At 44.2% G+C, this 20321-nt stretch overlaps 1 protein-coding gene across 9 annotated transcripts in view; it reads right to left on the bottom strand.

Annotated features, from left to right (window-relative positions):
• The window catches only part of PHACTR1 (phosphatase and actin regulator 1), a 594370-nt gene that overhangs the window by 90076 nt on the left and 483973 nt on the right, over positions 1-20321 (bottom strand). For 8 of the 9 annotated variants that reach the window (XM_032141776.2, XM_032141777.2, XM_032141778.2 and 5 more), the window contains one exon: positions 19500-19706. The exons of the other annotated variant lie outside the window; for it this stretch is intronic. In XM_032141776.2, the coding sequence (XP_031997667.1) occupies positions 19500-19706 (207 nt within the window). The remainder of the gene's footprint in view (positions 1-19499; positions 19707-20321) is intronic. 9 annotated transcript variants of the gene reach the window in all.

Below are 20321 nucleotides of genomic sequence, written 5' to 3'. Positions count from 1 at the left end.
ATTCAGGGTCTCCACCCTCAACAAAGTTGACCAGGTGGCCTTGGCCATTCTCCCAAGAGCTGCTGCCGTCTTCCCCAGGATCCTCACCTTCCACAGATGCCTCTTCCTATCCCAGTAAGGAACTGAAGAGGAGCACTCATGGCTTCCCCACCTCCCTTTTAGTTCCAGCCCACTTTTCTCACCGTTACCCACTCCATCCACCCTCACTCCTGAACTGCTGAGTTTCCTAAACTGCCTGATGTTTCCATAACCCTAGGCCTTTGCATGTCACTTTCCCTCATTTTGGAATATTCTCTGTTATGTCTTCTTGGTCAATTACTAGTTGCCCTTCAAGATCCAACTCACAAACAACCCCCCCTGAAAATATTCCTTGATCATTACATCCCTCTTCCCACTCTGTGGAAAGAGAGTGGGAACGTGGATGCACGTTATGTCCGTGTTAATTGTGTTAATGATGATAGCAGGAATGACGACAGTCATGATAATCAAGACTTCTGTCGTGCTTACTATGTGCCAGACACTGTTCTAAGGGCTCCTTGTATTCTAACTAGTTTAATCCTTACAATAAGTCTGAGGTAGATGCCATTATTATCTCATATTTGCAGATGATGAAACAGGGTCTCTGAAGACACAACACTGCACTTCCTGTTTACATAACTGTCTCCTCTCCCGTTGAAGAGTGATGGTGTGTAATTTATTATTGTATCTCAAACCTCAGCATCTTGTTCAGTGCCCAGCTCACATCACAAGAGATGCAAATTGTGTTTACAGAATGAGCCAAAGTTATGATGATCTGCTGTGGGATGAATTCACACCTTCCCCAGAAATAGATACTCTAGGAGGGAGATGTGAGCCTGAAATGGATGACAATTTTAGGATCACGCAGTTGTGGCGTATGGACACTAAACTTCTGATCCTACCGCTAAGACACAGAAAATTCTAATTATTTCAGGGGGCCTGATAAGATTGCTCCCCAACACCAGAATGCAAACCAGTCATAACCACAGGCTTCCACATGTTCATTCCCGAGGGCTTGTCCTGTTCATTGTGACCCCTCATGCACATGGTGCAATGTCACCACATTCAGGAACTTAACTAGTGCTAGCTAGTTCCAAAGTGCTCAGACACAGAAAAACTCAACACCATTGTCCAGCTCCTCTTAGTGAAGGGTCCACTTACACAGCTCTTAGAAGCTTCAGCGCAGGCGGGCGCGCTGGCCCATGCCTGTAATCCTAGCACTTTGTGAGGCTGAGGCGGGTGGATTACTTGAGGTCAGGAGTTCAAGACCAGCCTGACCAACATGGTGAAACCCCGTCTCTACTAAAAATACAAAATTAGCTGGGCATGGTGGCAGGTGCCTGTAATCCCAGCTACTTGGGAGGCTGAGGCAGGAGAATCACTTAAACCCAAGAGATGGACTTTGTAGTGAGCTGAGATTGTACCATTGCACTCTAGGCTGGGCGAGTGAAACTCTGTCTCAAAAAAAAAAAAAAAAAAAAAAAAGCTTCAGTGCAAACCTAGCAAACGCAGTATGTCCTGAGGTGTTAAGGATTTTGCTCCAGGACCCTTAACCCAAAGTCCTTCATTTGAAGACTCTGGTTCTCTAAGGCAAGTAGGTGCTCATTTGCTTGGTCAGGAGAAAGAACCAGGAGGGCAGAGTGGAATTCTCTGCCTAGGAAGGGGCAGTGATTATATTGAGTTCTGCCCATCTTGTTAATCAATAGCTTCTTGTAACATTCCACCACTTCTTGTGACTACTTCCATAGCAAAACCTACTTGGTTTCATCAACAGAAAATTGGCCAAGTGAGCCCCAGCAATTCTATGAAAACAGGCAAGGAAAAAAAGGCCAGCTGAACCAAGTTAGTGGAGACGGTTATTCTTACTGTTCCAGGAAAGGCATGCTGGGGTCGTGGGGAACCCCAGGCCTTCTTTCCTGCTACATTTCCTTTCTGGTTGTTTTGATGCACATAGCTATGAATTAAAGAAGGACAGAGAATAAAAGTGAATCATTTAAAATCATTTTTGGTGCAGTGGATTTCATAAAAGTGAACGAAAGAAAGAAAAGGGCTAAAATCAGGTGGAATTACCTGCTTTCTGTGAATTAGCCATGCAGTCTCTATCTTTCCCCAACATTGTGGATAACTGAGGAGAGGCTGGGCAGCTCATGTCTTTGTTGGAGTGGCAATGCCTATTTGTATATTTTTACAACACGTTAACACTAAGTCATTCCCCATAACATAACTAGAGGCATGATTTGCAACCAGCTGCATATTATCTGTCATTCTGAACTTCCATCTAAGCTTTTAATCTTCCTTTTCCCACTCAAACTTCTGTATTCTCCAGCTTCTTGACCACTACACCAGCCTAGGACACTCATCTCCTCTTATCGTGTGGATAATGGCATCCCAGCCCTCTGATCTGTCCCCTCTGTACCAGATATCTATCTCCCTACAGCACCTGCTGCGCATGTGTGAGGTCCATGATGGCTCCATGCTCAGTCCATGCTGCAAGTGCAAGTATGACTCTGTCTGGACTCTACTACGAGTCTCCCACTTACATCTCTCTCGTCCACTCTGGCCTCTGGGTTTCCCAATAACTACGCTCCTTCTCTCTTCAGGGCCTTTGTTGTACTCACCTCCTGAAATGCCTTCCTGTTCCTTGATAATAAAAATTGCATTCACCCTTCAAGCAGCAAATGAAGACCCGCTTTCCTCTGGCAGCCTTTCCTCCCTTAACTCCTACAACCCTGGTGGTCAGCAGTTCCAGTGAATTTGGCTCTGTTTTGTGCTGGTTACTGCTGGCTCCATTTGGGTCAGCCCTGTCTTCCCAACTAGTTCCCAGATGGCTCCTCCTATACGTGCTGCAGCAGGACTCTGAGGCTGGGCAGTGATGGAATGTGCTCACTGCCCTCTGGTCCTCAGGCCCAGGGCTGGGGGTGCATCAGAATCACAATGATGCTCATTCCTCTTCTCAGGGATTCTAGGTTGGGGTCCAGCATTATATTTCTTTCTTTTTTAAATTTTTTTTTTTTTTTTTTGAGACAGAGTTTCGCTCTTGTTGCCCAGGCAAGAGTGCAATGGTGTGACCTCGGCTCACTGCAACCTCCCCCGTCCCGGGTTGTTCAAGTGATTTTCCTGCCTCAGCCTCTGAGTAGCTGGGACTACAGGTGCCCACCACGACGCCTGGCTAATTTTTTTTTTTGTAGTTTTAGTAGAGATGGGGTTTCACCATGTTGGCCAGGCTGGTCTCAAACTCCTGACCTCAGGTGATCCACCCACCTCGGCCTCCCAAAGTGGGTGGCCACCCAGTGCTGGCCACCTGGTCCAGCATTGCATTTGTAAAAAGCCACAGTCAAAAATAACTCTTGGCCTCTTACTTTTGTCCTTTTCTCCGAACAAAAGGGCACTATTTCTTAGCGCAGAGTCCTTGGAACACCTCCAATAGTTGCCTGATGCAACTTCATGTTCCTGGGCTTTACTTTGGACCTGCTGAACCAGAATCTTTGGGCCAGACATTTGGATTTAAGACACTTCCTGGCTGGGTGCAGTGGCACATGCCTGTAATCCCAGCACTTTGACCCCGTCTCTACTAAAAATATAAAAATTAGCTGGGCGTGGTGGCACGTACGTGCAATCCCAGCTACTCGGGAGGCTGAGGCAGGAGAATCGCTTGAACCTGGGAGGTGGAGGTTGCAGTGAGCTGAGATTGTGCCACTACACTCCAGTCTGGGTGACAGAGTGAGACCCCATCTCAAAAAAAAAAAAAAAAAAAAAAATTCTTCCCAAATGCTCAGCATATACAAAGAGCTGAGAATCACTGGCTCAGGGTGCTAAATCGCTTGGTGTATGGTGCTGCCTGAGGCAGGCATACTGCAGCACTCGAGGCCAGGATGCACCAGTTCCATCCAGCATCTGGACCAATGTCCATCCTGGGGGGTCACTGGGATAATTTCCAGATTCTATTTCTATGCCCCCAACATGTAAAAAGTAAAAGACCAAATTTCCCTAAACCAATTTACTAAAAGCTAATTTGCCTAAAATCTATTCACCTAATGATTATCTTGTCCACATTTAGAATGTGCAATTAAAGGATACTTCTTAAACCAATTTGTCTAATGGCACTTCCAATTGAGTTTTATAAAAATCATCTGTCATTGAGCCTTTTATAAATGATAAGATGTCTTATATCCTTGTGGGTGAATTTTTCTATTTTATTTCTGTCTATAGAAATAAAATCTTTTATTCTAGTTCTATCTATATCTTGTCTAAACTTTAAGGAGGTTTTAGACAAGTTTGCATAAAGAGCCTTTCTTCAAAATTTTGTGTCAAGCAAGAAGTACTTCACCAAACAATTAGCTTTTCCTATGTAGTTGATTCAAAGCATTTAGGTTCTTCTGCCTTCTTGCTGATTTTTTATTTACCCTATGTGCACTCTGTAAATTTACTAAACAAACCAAGAAATATATATCTAGTACCCATTTCTGTTTAGTGAGGCGATTACATTTTTATAGTGAGGATGACAAAGGGAATTGGATAGATCAGGATTCTACTGCATGGCATCCACTTTTCAAGATGCCAATTTTTTTTTTTTTTTTTTTTTGAGATGGAGTCTCACTTTATCGCCCGGGCTGGAGTGCAGTGGTGTGATCTTGGCTCACTGCAACCTCCGCCTCCCAGGTTCAAGCAATTCTGCTTCAGCCTCCTGAGTAGCTGGGATTCTAGGCGCACGCCACCATACCCGGCTAATTTTTTGTATTTTTAGTAGAGATGGGGTTTCACCATGCTGGCCAGGCTGGTCTCGAACTCCTGACCTCGTGATCCTCCTGCCTCGGCCTCCCAAAGTGCTGGGATTACAGGTGTGAGTCACTGCTCCCAGCAGCCAACTTCTTAAAGTAGTGTTTCCATCAGCCTCATTAGGGAAGCTTGGGAGAGGCAGATTCCTGGGCCTCACTTTCAGAGCTCAGATTCAAAAAGTCCACAGTGGTGCCCAGGAATCTGCTTTGTAAACAAACTCCCAGATCACTCTGATCTACCTGGATGGAAATGACACCTGGTGCTGCAAGTTCTTATTGGGTAAAGAGGCGCAAAATCATTACCAACATTTGTTGGGCTAAAAAGTGTAAGATCAACTATAAAATCATTCACTGATTCAGTTCTGCTGCTTTCAGCAAATTGCTTAATCTCTGTGAAATAATGTGTCATGGCAAGGTTGTCCAACCAGCGGCCTGCATGCGATCCAGGATGGCTTTGAATGTGGCCCGACACAAAATCGTAAACTTACTTAAAACACGACGAGATTTATGCACGGATCTTTTTCTTTTCTTTCCTTTTTTTTTTTTCTTTTTTGCTCATCAGGTATCGTTAGTGTTTGTGTATTTTATGTGTAGCCCAAGACAATTCTTCTTCCAATGTGGCCCAGGGAAGCCAAAAGGTTGGACACCCCTGTGTTACAGGACAATTGTAAAATTAAATAAAGTACATAAACTGTGTGGCATAGTGTCTGACACTCCAGACACTCCAGACAGTTATTCCACAGAGAGTAACCATAATTCTTGATGCTATCACCATCCTCATTATTAATTGCCTCCTTCAGGAAGCCCATCCTCCCGAGGCTGGCTGAGGCGCCTGCCCACGGGACCCCCAAAGCCTCGTGCTTCCCTGCGTCACAGCATTGCCTATTAAGTCAATTCAATCCCTTTCATTTTTCTTAACTTGTTGCTGATTTTTCCTTGCAAGGGGTATATGTGATGTAGTATTTATTAAATTTCACTAAGTGTGGCTATTTCCTCCCGTTTTACCTGCTAGAATGAACTGAGCCTAGTGCATAGTAGATGCCCAATAAACATTTGTTTACCTTTTCATCATGTCTTCAGGGCAACAGGACAAGGTGGAACTCAGTGACTGGTTTCTGCTATATTAAGGGTCTGCTAGTCAAAGTGTGGTCAATGGACTAGCAGGAGCCACATGGCCTGGGACCTTATCAGAAAGGCAGATGCTCAGGGCCCAGCCCAGACCCTCTGGCAAGATCTCTAGGGGACGCTGATCTGTCAAGTCTGAGAAGCACCCCTGAAAGAGGGATTCCTTTCCGAAGAGGCTACTCCCTCCATAGGCAAAATGACAAATGCCCAGAGCCTTCTGGAGGAGGAGATTATCCCAGCACTGCTCTGGGAGGGCTGGGAAGGAGGTGCAAAGGCTTCTGCTGTGGGCCGAGGGCAGAATGTCCTGGTGAAACCACCAGTGGCTTAGAACTCAGAAGAATGATTCTAGATCCTTGAGGGATAGCATTAGGAGATATACCTAATGTAAATGATGAGTTAATGGGTGCAGCACACCAACATAGCACATGTATACATATGTAACAAACCTGCACGTTGTGCACATGTACCCTAGAGCTTAAATTAAAAGAAAAAAAAAAAAAAAAGGAACTCAGAAGAGCTGGGGTTTAAGTACAGCTCCAAGACCAAGAAACTTTGTTACTCTTCCTAAGACATTTAGCTTTCCTGAGTCTCAGTTTTCTCATCTGTAGAAAGGGAGTATTGCCCAGAGTATAGATCTGTAATGAGAAGTAAATAGATTAATAACTACACAGCTCCATGCAAGGTGCTGAGGGGAACTTAGGGTTGAAATCTAGCTTGAGGCCTGACCTGGCATGGGGCTGAGTCACTCTAGAGGAAGGGGCATCCTCTACAGGGTACTTTTTCTAATTTTACGAAGTCTCCATATAGGTCAGCAGAAGGCCTGAGTATAAAATACCCCCAGTACAGTCCTTGATGCATCACAGGAGATCAACAAATGTAGTCTTGATCCTGAGACAAACATCATAATACATTCCCCACCTCTGCCATAGATTGTTTGGAGGGTCAGACCGGATCACGTGAACATGCTTTGTAAATTGCAAAGTACCTTATATAGCTGCAGTGTTGCTAATAGGGCTTTCACCACACTTCTGAAAATCCACCTATCCTGATGCTTTCCAGCCTGGGGTGGGAAGGTAGAAGCCAAAAAAACAACAGAGAGTGTTTAATATGTGGTGGTACTATCATAAGAAAACAGTGGAAAAGAGCAGAGGCGATTGGAAAGTAAATCAAGTAATAGAGCAGAGAGGCTTGCAAAGGACTTCCATGGTGGTTCTCCATGCTTGCAACAAAACACCACCACAAAACGTTCCAGGAGAGGTTTCTAGGTTTCAGTGTATTGTTCTGATGCACACCGCACTACATCAGTATTGAAAACTAGTGGATGGGGTCGGGTGCAGTGGGTCAAGCCTGTAATCCCAGTACTTTGGGAGGCCTAGGCGGGCGGATCACAAGGTTAGGAGTTCGAGACCAGCCTGACCAACATGGTGAAACCCTGTCTCTAAAAAAAGTACAAAAATTACCTGGGCGCAGTGGCACGTGCCTGTAGCCCCAGCTACTCGGGAGGCTGAGGCAGGAGAATCGCTTGAACCTGGGAAGCGGAGGTTGCACTGAGCCGAGATTGTACCACTGCACACCACCCTGGGCAACAGAGTTAGACTCTGTCTCAAAAAAAAAAGAAAGAAAACCAGTGGATGACCTAGGAGTCTGAAAACCTGTGTGCTTTGCTTTTAACTGCCTGAGGAAGACATCTAACCTTCCTGGGATTTTGTCTCTTTACCTCTTAAATATCCTGGAATAAAAATGCCTCCTTTCCCTTGATTCCTGGGATCAAAATGCCTCCTTTCCCTTGACAGCACCTCACTGAATAAATGGTTTTGCATCTATCTGATGCGTGATATTTATTAATTGTTGGAGGATACACGCTACCTCTTCCCTTTCTAATGATGATGGTGGCTGCTCCTGCTGGGACACACACAGAGCTCTCTGCTTGCTGACTTATTTCTGCAGCCAGACTGATTGAGATGCAGTGTATTCATAAAACTGTCTCTGTTGATGGAGTGGAAGAAGCAGAAACGACCAGAGAACAAGGAAAATAAACCCAAACCGTGAATGTCACAGAGCCATAAAACCCAAGAGGGCTGTATTTCCAAACACGACACATCCCTGGCTTATGACTTCAGACAAGGAAAGAAAAAGCAAAGATGACTTCTAAAGTTGGTCCTCATGCTGTATGGCTGTAGTCTACACACGGAATAAGTGTGGGCTAAATAAATACACCTCTGGCCTCTCTTCTTACCACCACAAATGACCTTTTTTTTTTTTTTTTTTTTTTTTTTTTGTGAGATGGTGTCTCTGTCTGTCGCCCAGGCTGGAGTATAGTAGCGCGATCTCGGCCCACTGCAACCTCCACCTTCTGGGTTCAAGCAATTTTCATGCTTCAGCCTCCTGAGTAGCTGGGATTACAGGTGCTCGCCACCACGCCCAGCTAATTTTTGTAGTTTCAGTAGAGATGGGGGGTTTCACCATGTTGGCCAGGCTGGTCTCAAACTCCCAACCTCAAGTGATCCATTCATCTTGGCCTCCCGAAGTGCTGGGATTATAGGCATGAGCCACCGCACCCGGCCACAAATGAACTTTTCAATCAGCACTTGCTATAGAGGCCCATTTGTAACTGCTGCTGTATCGGCAGTTACTTGTCAATGAGCACAGCACTTAGTGCCTAATGAATAAAGGTGTTGCAAAATTTTCTCAGTCATTTGCCAACTGGTTGCAGTGAGTTGGAATTACTTATCTCCTTTAATTACTTAATCTTAGCTATAGGTACTCCACCTGAAGATGGTGGACTATATTAAAGGGCCTATTGGCAGTGTATTTAGAACAGAAATGAGAGTCCAGCATCACTAATCTACTAAATCAGATTCCCCTTGGTGCAAGAAAGAGGTCAACAGGAGCTCCATCAGTTCCTTCAGAACACCAGGCCCGCCTAGGGATGATCACTCGCCTGGCGTTTTGCCTTGGTCAAAGGCAAAATGTGCTGACTGACCCCTTGTGGTGAGAGGGATGATGTTGAGGGAAACAAGAATAATGAAAAAATGTTATTTTTGTGAAATGCCCCAAACCTGGCTTTCCCTTCCAAGCCAGGTCAGCATGTGAAAACCACAGCAGACATCTGGCCTCCGTGAGGACCGTCCTCAGATCTGGAATCATAACCTCAAGGGCCATGATAACATACACAACCCTGGCACCCTCAGCTGACTTAGTTTCAGAGCCACTTTCCACAAAGAAACATTAAATTAAAAAAAAAATTTTACTAGACAAATAATAATTGCAGATATTCATGGGATGACATTTTGATACATATTTGTAACGTGGGATGATTAAATCAGGCTAATTAACGAATCCATCACCTTACATACTTATCATGTTTTGGCGGTGAAAACATTTAAAATCTTCTGTCTTGGCAATTTTGAAATATACAATGCATTATTAAATGTACCCTGGGAAGATGGCCATGAGTAGGGAAGGACTGGAGATGAGAGTCACTCTCCAGCTAACTGAGTCACTTAGGCACGTCACCCTTGCAGGGCATGTAACTCAGTTTTTTTTTTTTTTCTTCAATAAAATTACACATTATTCATTGCCAGAGAACTGCTCTCTTTTCTTTTTTCTTTCTTTCTTTTTTTTTTTTTTTGAGACAGAATCTTGCTCTGTCACCAGGCTGGAGTGCAGTGGTGTGATCTCGGCTCATTGCAACCTTCATCTCCTGAGTTCAAGCAATTCTCCTGCCTCAGCCTCCTGAGTAGCTGGGACTACAGGCACGTGCCACCACACCCAGCTAATTTTTGTATTTTTAGTAAAGACGGGGTTTCACTATATTGGCCAGGATGGTCTCAATCTCTTGACTTCGTGATCTGCCCACCTTGGCCTCCCAAAGTACTGGGATTACAGGCGTGAGACACCGCGCCCAGCCCAGGAAACTGTTCTCAGAGAGTCAAAATGGTAGACGTCCTTCTAATCATGGAACAAACACCTGTTGAGAGGATCGTTAAGTATTTTGTGAGAAATTATAAATCACCTACATAAAAACACATCATACTGTTTATGTCTGCAGCCATGAACTGGTGCTGCTGCTCCTAGGGAGACCGGAATAGAAGAAAGCCCTTCAATTGATCACTGTGCTGTTGAACCTGGGCCTTCTGCAGGACAGGCATAAAGGAGGGTGAGAAATGCAGAGATGGAGAGATGAAAGGAGCATTCATTCATCCAAGCGGATAGGGAATCAAATCAAAGTCACCACGTCATCAGGGTGAGCATCGACACATTCATCTGCTCTCAAAACACGCAAAACAGGAGATATACGTACGAAGTTTGAAAGTAAATTGAGATCATATAAAAGAAAATACTGAGCTGGATGTGGCAGATCTCGCCTGTAGTCCCAGTTACTTGGGAGGCTGAGGCAGGAGGATTGCTTGAGCCCAGGAGTTGGAGATCAGCCTGGGCAACATGGAGAAACCTTGTCTCTAAAAAAATTTTTAAAAATTAGCTGGGAGTAGTGGTGCATGCCTATAGTCCCAGCTACTTGGGAGGCTGAGGCGGGATGATCATTTCAGCCCAGAAATTTGAGGATGCAGTAAGCTATGATTATGCCACTGCACTCCAAGCTGGACAACATAGTGAGACCGCATCTCAACATACACTCCCCAAAACCGTATATATAAATATACAAACACACACACACAGAGCTATTAAGAGGTAGAATATTCATGGTGACAGTGTAAGTTCAAGCTATATCCATAAATACTTCAAAGGAAAAACAAGGACGGCTGCAGCTCATCTCTTACCTTGCATCTCTTGGATGTAAGATGATATTTATTCACTGTTGGAGGTCACACTCGTATTTTTTGCATTTACAATGATGTTAATGGCTGGTCTAACTGTCTGTAGTTGGTGTGTGTAAGAGCATGCCTGTTTCCTTCCAAAATTCTTAGTGCACGGCCTGAGACCTACGGCTGGACCATGAGTTTGACCAATATGGGTGACTGTCATGTTCTAACTGCTACTCTTTAAAGGGGTTGCTTTTACATCTAGGTTATCATGTTTCCTTAAAACACTACAGAATACAGGGGAATCAGGGTTCATTTATGGCAGAACTTAGAACTGGAGAACATTTTGCTAACTTCCCTAAAATGCAAGTATCCTGCTATGAAGATACAGGCAAAAGATCATCAAACTCCTCCTTCAGCAACAGGGCTTCTCTCCCTCACAAAGCCTCCTGTCCAGCATTAGCTAAGGACTCAGCAGGAAACACATCAGATTAAATCCCTGCCCTCATGAAACTTACCCCTGGAATGTTTAGAAAATATCCAAAAGGAAGGAAGCTTGGTGCCCTTTGCAATTTCCTGTTGATGTTGGACATGCCCCAGTGAATTTATACATCCAGTTATAAATCCATTGAACAGCATTACTGTCCATCTTATTCACAGGAACAATTGAGGAGACATGCTTGGCTGAAATCAAGCAATTGCTGCTAAAAAGTGCACAAAAGATGCTAACTTCCTCCTACAAAGTTAAATCCTTCCTCGTGACATTCACGGCTCTCCAGTTTCACCACAATCCACTTTTCAGCCCCAATTTTCCTTACTACACCACAAGAATCCTACATCCCTGCTGATTGGACTAGTTGCTATTTCTTGAACATAATAAGCCTTGTACCCATGTGCCTGTGTGTCCTTTGCATCTTAAGAACAACCTCCTCCTCCAATCCTACCTGTCAAAATCCTACTCATCTTTAAGGCTTGTCTTAAATCCTCCTCAATAATGCTTTTTCTTGATTCCTCCAAAAGGATTTGACTTGTTATACTTTAGTTTATTTAGAGCTATGTTTACATCTCCTCCTATTAAACATTTTCTGTAGCTTATCACAGCCTGCAGCTCCTCCCGCTGATGGCCTTAACCATTTTTGTACGTTGTATGAGGGCTGGCAGAACACCTTGCACATAGCAGGCATTGAAAACATTAAGTGCTGAGTGAATTAAATCTCCAACCTAACAGTGCTACAAAAAAGACAGGTATTTTGCTACGATCTTTGCCCTGGTTATAGAAATCAGAGCAGAAAGCATCCTTTAAAACTGTTTTAATCAATAGATGGTCCTTGTATGCACTACAGAAAAAAACTTCTGCATTTTGAGAATAGTAATAAGACTGGAAAAACATGGAGAAATGGGTAGAAAAGTGAGTATAAAAAGTAAATTCAGCTAACTCCCCCATTCTTTCTGTGTTGTTTCCATTTTTTATTTTTTGTATGAGTTTTGCCATCTTAAAAACCTTTCTGCCTGGGGAGACTGTCCCTCCTGGGGCTGGCCAATTCTCAGAGTTAGCAAGGGCCGAGCCAGGAGCAGCCCTTTGACAGGCAAACGAACCAGTCCAGAGCCAGACTTCCTCTATCAGGCCTGTCCACCCAAGGATGCATTACTCCTCTGCCTTAATCATCCCATGGCCAGGTACCAGGCAACTATAGAACACTTGTATAGCTTAGGGCCTGCTGACACCATGCAAACTAGCCAGTCCTAAAGTGCTCTGTCTGCCCTGCTTTGCCTTTCTGTAGACACCCCAATAAAGGCTCTGGCCTCAGCTTTCCCCTCTCCTTGCTTCCTGACTCCTAACCACCCTGAGGCTTCCCCATGTGCCCTGTGTGGTGAGCCGTGCCTCCAGTCTCTAGGGCCCGTGATTATAATAAACCTTATGGCTGCACTTGACTGACCATCTCATAAAGAACACAGAACACCTTCAAAGTATCAGTTACCAAGAGAGTGTAAAACTTAAACCTCTGAGACTTCTATGCAAACATTCCTTTTTCTCCATTTAAAGGTATAGATAAAGTCCAAGTTCACAGTGGTCTAATCTTTGGTTTTACTGCACAGGGATTACTGGGAGGGAAGGGAGGGACAGAGGCAGAAGTAGACAGGTGGTTCTGGAGGGTTGGAGAGGAGGACATGGAGGGTGGGGAATGTGGGGATCAATGGGGGAGAGAGAGCATCAGAGAAAAACAGAGACACATAATGAAATTACGCAGAAGCATGTGACTGTAGAACAGTGAAAAAGTCCGCAAAACTAGAGAGACAGCTATAACCAGGAATATTGGTCAAGCATGGAGAGAGGATTCTCATTACATAGGTACACATGCTGGGGCTGAGAATAACACAGGGCATGGACACCATTTGTCAGGCAAAGCTGTAGTAGTGAATACTTTGGTAACATTGAAATGAGCAATCAACTAAGTTCTGAGAATATATTAAGTTTCTTTGTATTGTGAATTCTAACCACTGTGCAAGTAAGTCCTGGGTAGGTGTGTATTATCAGTAGGACTTGTTTTCAAGGATAAGCCTCAGTTTCCTTTCTTTGCTGAAGTGTCAATAATCTCTGTGGTCAGATGCTTCCCATGTGGTCTGCCCCTGCTCCTGACTCTTACACAAACTGTCTCCTTTGGGTCTGTTCTTTGAAAGCCGACCCAACTGAACTCAGATCCTCCTCTTTATAACCAAGTGCCTTGAGCATATGACTAATTTTTGAAGAACTAGATAATTTTTGTCCTTGAGTCATGCTGTGGACTGAATTGTGTCCCCTCACCCCCTAAATTCATCTGTTGAAACTCTCACCCCCAATGTGACTGTATTTGGAGTAAGGAAGTAATCAAGGTCAAATGAGGTCATGAAGATGGAACTCTAATATGATAAGATTAATGTCCTTATAAGAAGAGACATCAGGCCGGGCTTGGTGGCTCACGCCTGTAATCCCAGCATTTTGGGAGGCCGAGGCGGGCAGATCACTTCAGGCCAGGAGTTCAAGACCAGCCTGGCCAACATGGTGAAACCCTACCTCTACTAAAAAAATATATATATATATAAAAATCAGCTGAGCATAGTGGCACAAGCCTGTAATTCCAGCTACTCGGGAGGCTGAGGCAGGAGAATCGCTTGAACCCAGGAGGCGGAGGTTGCAGGGAGCCAAGATCATGCCACTGCACTCCAGCCTGGGCGACAGAGTAGAAACTGTTTAAAAAAAAAAAAAAATAGCAAAAGAGATATCAGAGATCTCTTTCTCTCTCCCTGTTATGTGAGAACATAGAGAGAAGGAAGCTGTCTACAAGCCAGTAAAAGAGATGTCACCAGAAACCAAACCCTATGGACCTTGATCTTGGACTTTCCAGCCTCCAGAACTAAGAGAAATACATTTCTGTTGTGTAAACTACCCAATCTACATTCTTTTGTTGTGGCGGCTCAAGCAGAATAATACAACTTATAAAAACAAAGGAACTGATTTTTCTAACTTCTTAAGCAGATTAAAACATACGATGCTAAAACACAAAGAATGCTGATTTTTTTTAAGATTTGGGAATAGGCCGGGGAAGGTGGCTCATTCCTGTAATCACAGCACTTTGGGAGGCAGAGGTGGGCGGATCACTTCAGCCCAGGAGTTCCAGACCAGCCTGGGCAACTTGGTGAAATTCCTTCTCTACAAAAAATACAAAAATTAGCCAGGCGTGGTGGCATGTGCCTGTAGTTCCAGCTACTCAGGAGGCTGAGGTGGGAGGATCCCTTGTGCCTGGGAGGTGAAGGCTGCAGTGAGCTGTGACTGCACTACTGCACTCTAGCCTGGAAGACACAGTGAGACCCTGTCTCAAAAAAAAAGAAAAAAAAAAAAAGGGAATCTTGGTGGAGAGAGTATAAACAAATGGTTATAAATGAGGATTCTGGAGTCAAACAAAATAGGTTCATGCTTATCTGTCACTTAATAGCTACATAACTACGACGAAGTCCTTTAATTTCTCCAAATTTCATGTTCATCTGTGAAAAGAGGTAATAATGATAACAGTATCAAAGAGTATGTGGTAAAGTTCTCAAAAAAGGCTGACATTATTATTACCCATATGTGAACATCTGACTGTGAAGTCCAACTAAATTGATTTATCCTTCATTCAATTGGCATGCCAGGGGCACCTGCCACAGGTACCTTATGCAGAAGGCATAGGTTATTCATGTGGCAGGGCATTGAACATCTGACTTCTGGAGCCAGGATGCCATGGAGAAGTGATTGATGATGACTTAGAGAGGTAGGAGACAGGGGCTTTTGCCTTCATCACCCTTTTGGGGTCATCCATCGCTCCAAGGATTCCAAGAAGGATGCATTTCACTTCAGATCACATTCATTACACAACAAGCTCTGTCGGACACTGTACTTCTGGAAACAAAGGAAACTGATGCAACTCCTGGCCCTGTATCACATGCTGTTGCATGGTTGATGTTGGAAGAGGTGAGATGGAAGGAGATTTTAACAAGAAACGAAGCAAGACAGACAGGGAGAATGAGAGAACTTCTCCCCACCTGGCCGATGAACAGAAGAAATTTGCAAGACAAATACTCTCCAAATTAATTACATTTTCCGATAAAGTGGAAGCAAATGCCACAGTAGAGGTATTTCTGCATGCCTTTCCTTGACTGTGAATTTGGAAGTAGTTCCAGTTCAGCCTCACATTTCCTCCAGCATTCTACCAGACCATTAGCCACTGTCACTCCCCATTCATCACGCTTGGTGTCTTTCAATTGTCCTGTGTTTCCTTTCAAACATGTCAACAGAGCAGCAGACACTGAGAACAGACTAAAACTCATAAGTCTCAATTTAGAGTTCTAGAATTCTTAGTTTATTAATTCCTTCTGACATGGCCCAGATGTCTTCAGAGCAATCAGTAACAGAACAGGGTTAATGTAGCTACCTCATGGTGATGCAGATTCATTATAACTGATTGCTCACTTATAAAAATTAAGCAAGTCTAATTGAGTTTAAGCCCAAAAGGATAGCACTAGATTTGCAGTCCACAGACTTCTCCACCTGTCTTGCTTTATCATGTTTGAGAGGTTACCAGGTACTACATAGTAAGGATATTAGCTTTTTGTGTATTTTTATTCATTTGATCCAAGCGGTATAGAGGTGAGGCATATAAATAGAGTCTACTCTCTCAGGAAAGGACCAGGGAAGCCAGAGAGATGGGACCAATTGGATACAAGGCCACCTGAGCTCCTGGGCTCATAGACGAAACTCAAGTTTGCCTCCATTAATGAGATAACTAGATAAATCAGAGGTGTCGTTAGTTCAGAAATTCTGCTGACTCTTCTTTTTACAATGGTTTGCTCTCTCTCTTCTCATTGATAATCAGTCAGATACTTGTTAGCCCATATTTCAATGACTGGAGAAGCCTCTTCAATGGTATCCCTGGCTCAGATCAGTACATTTAACTGACCTGACTTTGGAGTGCGTGGCCTAGAGCTAGCCTCGGTGGTGGCTTCTCTGATAGGCCTTCAACCTGCTCCTCATTCTGCTCCTTCTACATGGTGATCCAAGAAGATCTCTCAAAGGCTAGTTTTCATCATATCACTCCTCTGCTCAAAAACCTCCAAAGTCTTTTCACTGCCTAGAGATTAAAATCTAAATCTTTTTATGCCTTTTTCTAGTGAGTCCTGTCTCTCAGTATACCTCAGAATGAAGCTTCCATCCCTGCTCAGCCAACTCTCCAATGACCCAAAATGTTGCCACCTCTGAGGCTTTGTCTAGGGTCTTCTTTCCTGGAATACTCTTCCCTCATTTTCTTTTTTTCTTTTTTTTTTTTTTTTGAGACGGAGTCTCGCTCTGTCGCCTAGGCTGGAGTGCAGTGGCGCGATCTCGGTTCACTGCAAGCTCCGCCTCCCGGGTTCACACCATTCTCCTGCCTCAGCCTCTCCGAGTAGCTGGGACTACAGGCGCCCGCCACCACGCCCGGCTAATTTTTTGTTTTTAGTAGAGACGGGGTTTCACCGTGGTCTCGATCTCCTGACCTCGTGATCCGCCCACCTCGGCCTCCCAAAGTGCTGGGATTCCAAGCGTGAGCCACCGCGCCCGGCCACTCTTCCCTCATTTTCTATAAATGTCCTTCATGCTTGAAAAGTCAGTTCAAGCTTCAGCCTTCTCTTTATCAGACTGCATTGAACTGCAAGTGTTACTGCTAACAGTAGTTATGTTAGTACTCTCTCTCTCTATATACATGCATTCATTAAACCAGTGGTCCCCAACCCCTGGGGCCATGAACCTGTACTAGTCCGTGGCCTATTAGGAACCGGGCTGCACAGCAGGAGGTGAGTGGCGGGTGAGTGAGCAAAGCTTCATTTATATTTACAGCCACTCCCCATTGCTCACCATTATCTCCTGAGCTCCACCTCCTGTCAGATCAGCAGCGGCAACAGATTCTTAGAGGAGCGCGAACCCTATTGTGAACTGCGCATGCGAGGAATCCAGGTTGCGCGCTGCTTATGAAAATCTACTGCCTGAGGACCAGGCGCGGTGGCTCATGCCTGTAATCCCAGCACTTCGGGAGGCCGAGGCAGGCGGATCACGAGGTCAGGAGATGGAGACCATCCTGCCTAACACGGTGAAACCCTGTCTCTACTAAAAATACAAAAAAAAATTAGCAAGGCCTGGTGGCGGCGGCCTGTAGTCCCAGCTACTCGGGAGGCTGAGGCAGGAGAATGGCATGAACCCGGGAGGCAGAGCTTGCAGTGAGCTGAGATTGCGCCACTGCACTCCAGCCTGGGCAACAGAGCAAGACTCCGACTCAAAAAAAAAAAAAAAAAAAAAAAAAAAAAAAAAAAAAAAAAAAAAAAAAAAAAAAATCTACTGCCTGAGGATCTGTCAGTGTCTTCCATCACCCTTAGATAGGACTGTCTAGTTGCAGGAAAACAAGCTCAGGGCTCCCACGGATTCTACATTATGGTGAGCTGTATAATGACTTAATTATATATTACAATGTAATAATAATAGAAATAAAGTGTACAATAAATGTAATGCACTTGAATCATCCTCAATCTCTCCCGCCCCACCTCTGGTCCGTGGAAAAATGGTCTTCCACAAAACTGGTCCTTGGTGCCAGAAAGGTTGAGGACAGCTGCATTACTTAGTACAGTATTCTGCCTATTGTAGATGTGTTGAATAAATATGTACTACATGTAGGGGTTTATTTTGTACAATGTTTAATCTTTCTTAAGGGAAATTTGACATCAAAGCCTTAAAAGGTGCGTAATCTTTGACTCAACAGTTCTAATTTTAGAAATAAATTAGAGAAAACTCAGAAGTGCTTATGAAGATATATGCAGGCTGTTGCAGTTGTTTGCTTCTGTGATTTAACAATAAGAAAAATAGAAAAACTTTAAGGGGTCAGTCAAGTAAACCCTGATCCATCCAAGCAGCTAATAAAGTCATGTTGTGGAACACTTACTAACACGAGAATCAGTTTACAACATATCACCAAGTGCAAAAAGCAGGTGACAAAACAATAAGTACAGCAACGTTCAATTTTTATTCAATAGATAGACAGATGGACAGTGGATATTGCCTAGAAGGAGGCTTATGGGACCTTTTTTCCTTTGTAGTTTTCTGTGAATTTCAATTTTTGGACACCAAACTAAAGTGTTATTGATATGTTAGATGGTTCCATTAGATGGAAATTTGCTCTTTCAAGCCATACACATCTGACTTGGATGGACATACACATTAATAGATTAGTTTGACATGAGCCCATATCTAAGATGGACTCTTATAGAACTCAGTATCACGTGAAAGACAGCCTGCTATGGAAACAACATTAGCTGAACTCGGAGTTGAGAAACATAGCATCGATTGTGCCTGTATTACAGAATTCCTGTTAGCCCTGGAAGTCACTTATTTTTCTTGAACCTCAGTGTTTCTCCTATAAGATAGGTGAATATTTTTCCCTAATTCCACCCCCATTACATGTTACAAAATGTTATAATGATTACCCAGGTATTATTTGTCAAAATACCAAGTGCTTTTCAAAAAGGCAGTTGATCAGCATCAGGTGAAACTTTTATCAAAGTTGGAGAAATGACCCTCTGAAATATTTTAATCTCTGATTATACCACAGCCTTAAATCACAAAGTGGTATCTAATTCATGTGCCAAAGTGCAGTGAAGTACAATTTCACTGAGTGCTCAATTTAATACCTGTGGCTACATTCATTAAGTAACACTTCAGAAACACTGCAAAGTACGTGCGCAATCATTTTAGGACAACATTGCTAAGCTTACTCTTTTTTTTAAAAGTATTTACCACATAATTTGCAGATTGTCTTTTTTTTCTTTCCCTAAGAGAACAGACAGCACTGACATGAATTTTAATAAGCGAAATACACTGGGCTTCAGATCAATAACATAAAGACAAAAAATTTAAAACCTTGACAAACTCATACGAAGAAGGCACTATTCTTTATCTTTGCAAAAATGTTGACATTGAATCGATTTCACCTAGATGAGCAAATAATCTTGAATTAGTCACTTAAATACAATGTACACACTTACAGATACACATGACTGAAAGCTCTTAGCATATGGCTGGTAGGTGGATATCAAATGCTGCTTGACACAACAACACAAACCCTGGTCATGACTGCAGATATCAAGACACACACAGAAACACCCAAACATCCCACAGGGCAACCTCCCCAGAGAGCTGCCTTCAGGCCTCAGTTAAAAGAACAAGAGAAAAAGAAAATCCCTTGAAGGGAAGGAGGGACTGCTTGCCCCAGAAGATGTCTGCACTCACCTGTTAAGTGGTTGGCAATCCTGGTAGTGGGTTTGGGAGGCAGGGCCGGGGGCTGCTTGAGAAGGGGCAGCTGCTTCACTGGGGTCTCTTCATGGTCTCCAGGGAAAGCAGCAGGTTTTTTGGGGGGCAGTAGCAGGACTGGTTTGGCTGAAGGATCTTGGGACAGGAGGACTCCAGACTCACTGGCAGAGGGACTCTCTTCAGACACTGAGGGGACAACCACATGATACACAGGAGACATTACACAAACGCAGTGCAGGCGGGGCCGGCGGGGAACACAGGACAGGGACTCGGGTTGGCAACACGGCGGAGCATCGATGCTTTAGGCCGCCACGCATGTGTAGAGAGCTACAGTGAGGACACCAGAAATCCAGTGAAGCAGGAGGACAGAGAGAGGAGGCAGAGGAAGACAGAGAGTGGAGGCGGGAAGAGCAACAGGGAGAAAGAGGAGGAGGACGTTTTCTCAAAACCATCAAACACTTGACCATTTCAAACTCAGCTTTGGTCATGCAAACCCTACACATGCTCTAAGATGGGACTCATGGGGCACAGTGGGAATCACCAGGGTGGCCAGTGCAGAAGACCCAGGGTGCAGAGCCCCTCTAAACCAAACCAGAACTGAATGCCAGCAGCCTCGCTGGGGCCTGCTTGCCCTTTGCTGAGGGGCAAGAGGGAGTGGATTCAAACAAGTGGAGGGGCTCAGTTTTGTCCACTGGGTCCGCTCTGTCTCTGCTCTGAGACCTGCGACACTGGGTACAGATGACAGCCCGGAATGCTGACACCACATAGGCTGCACCCCCAGGCACTGGACGGTTGCTCCTC

Source organism: Hylobates moloch, unplaced genomic scaffold (genome assembly GCF_009828535.3).
Source record: "Hylobates moloch isolate HMO894 unplaced genomic scaffold, HMol_V3 SCAFFOLD_20, whole genome shotgun sequence".
NCBI lineage: Eukaryota > Metazoa > Chordata > Mammalia > Primates > Hylobatidae > Hylobates > Hylobates moloch.
This window is presented reverse-complemented; position numbering and strand designations above follow the sequence as displayed.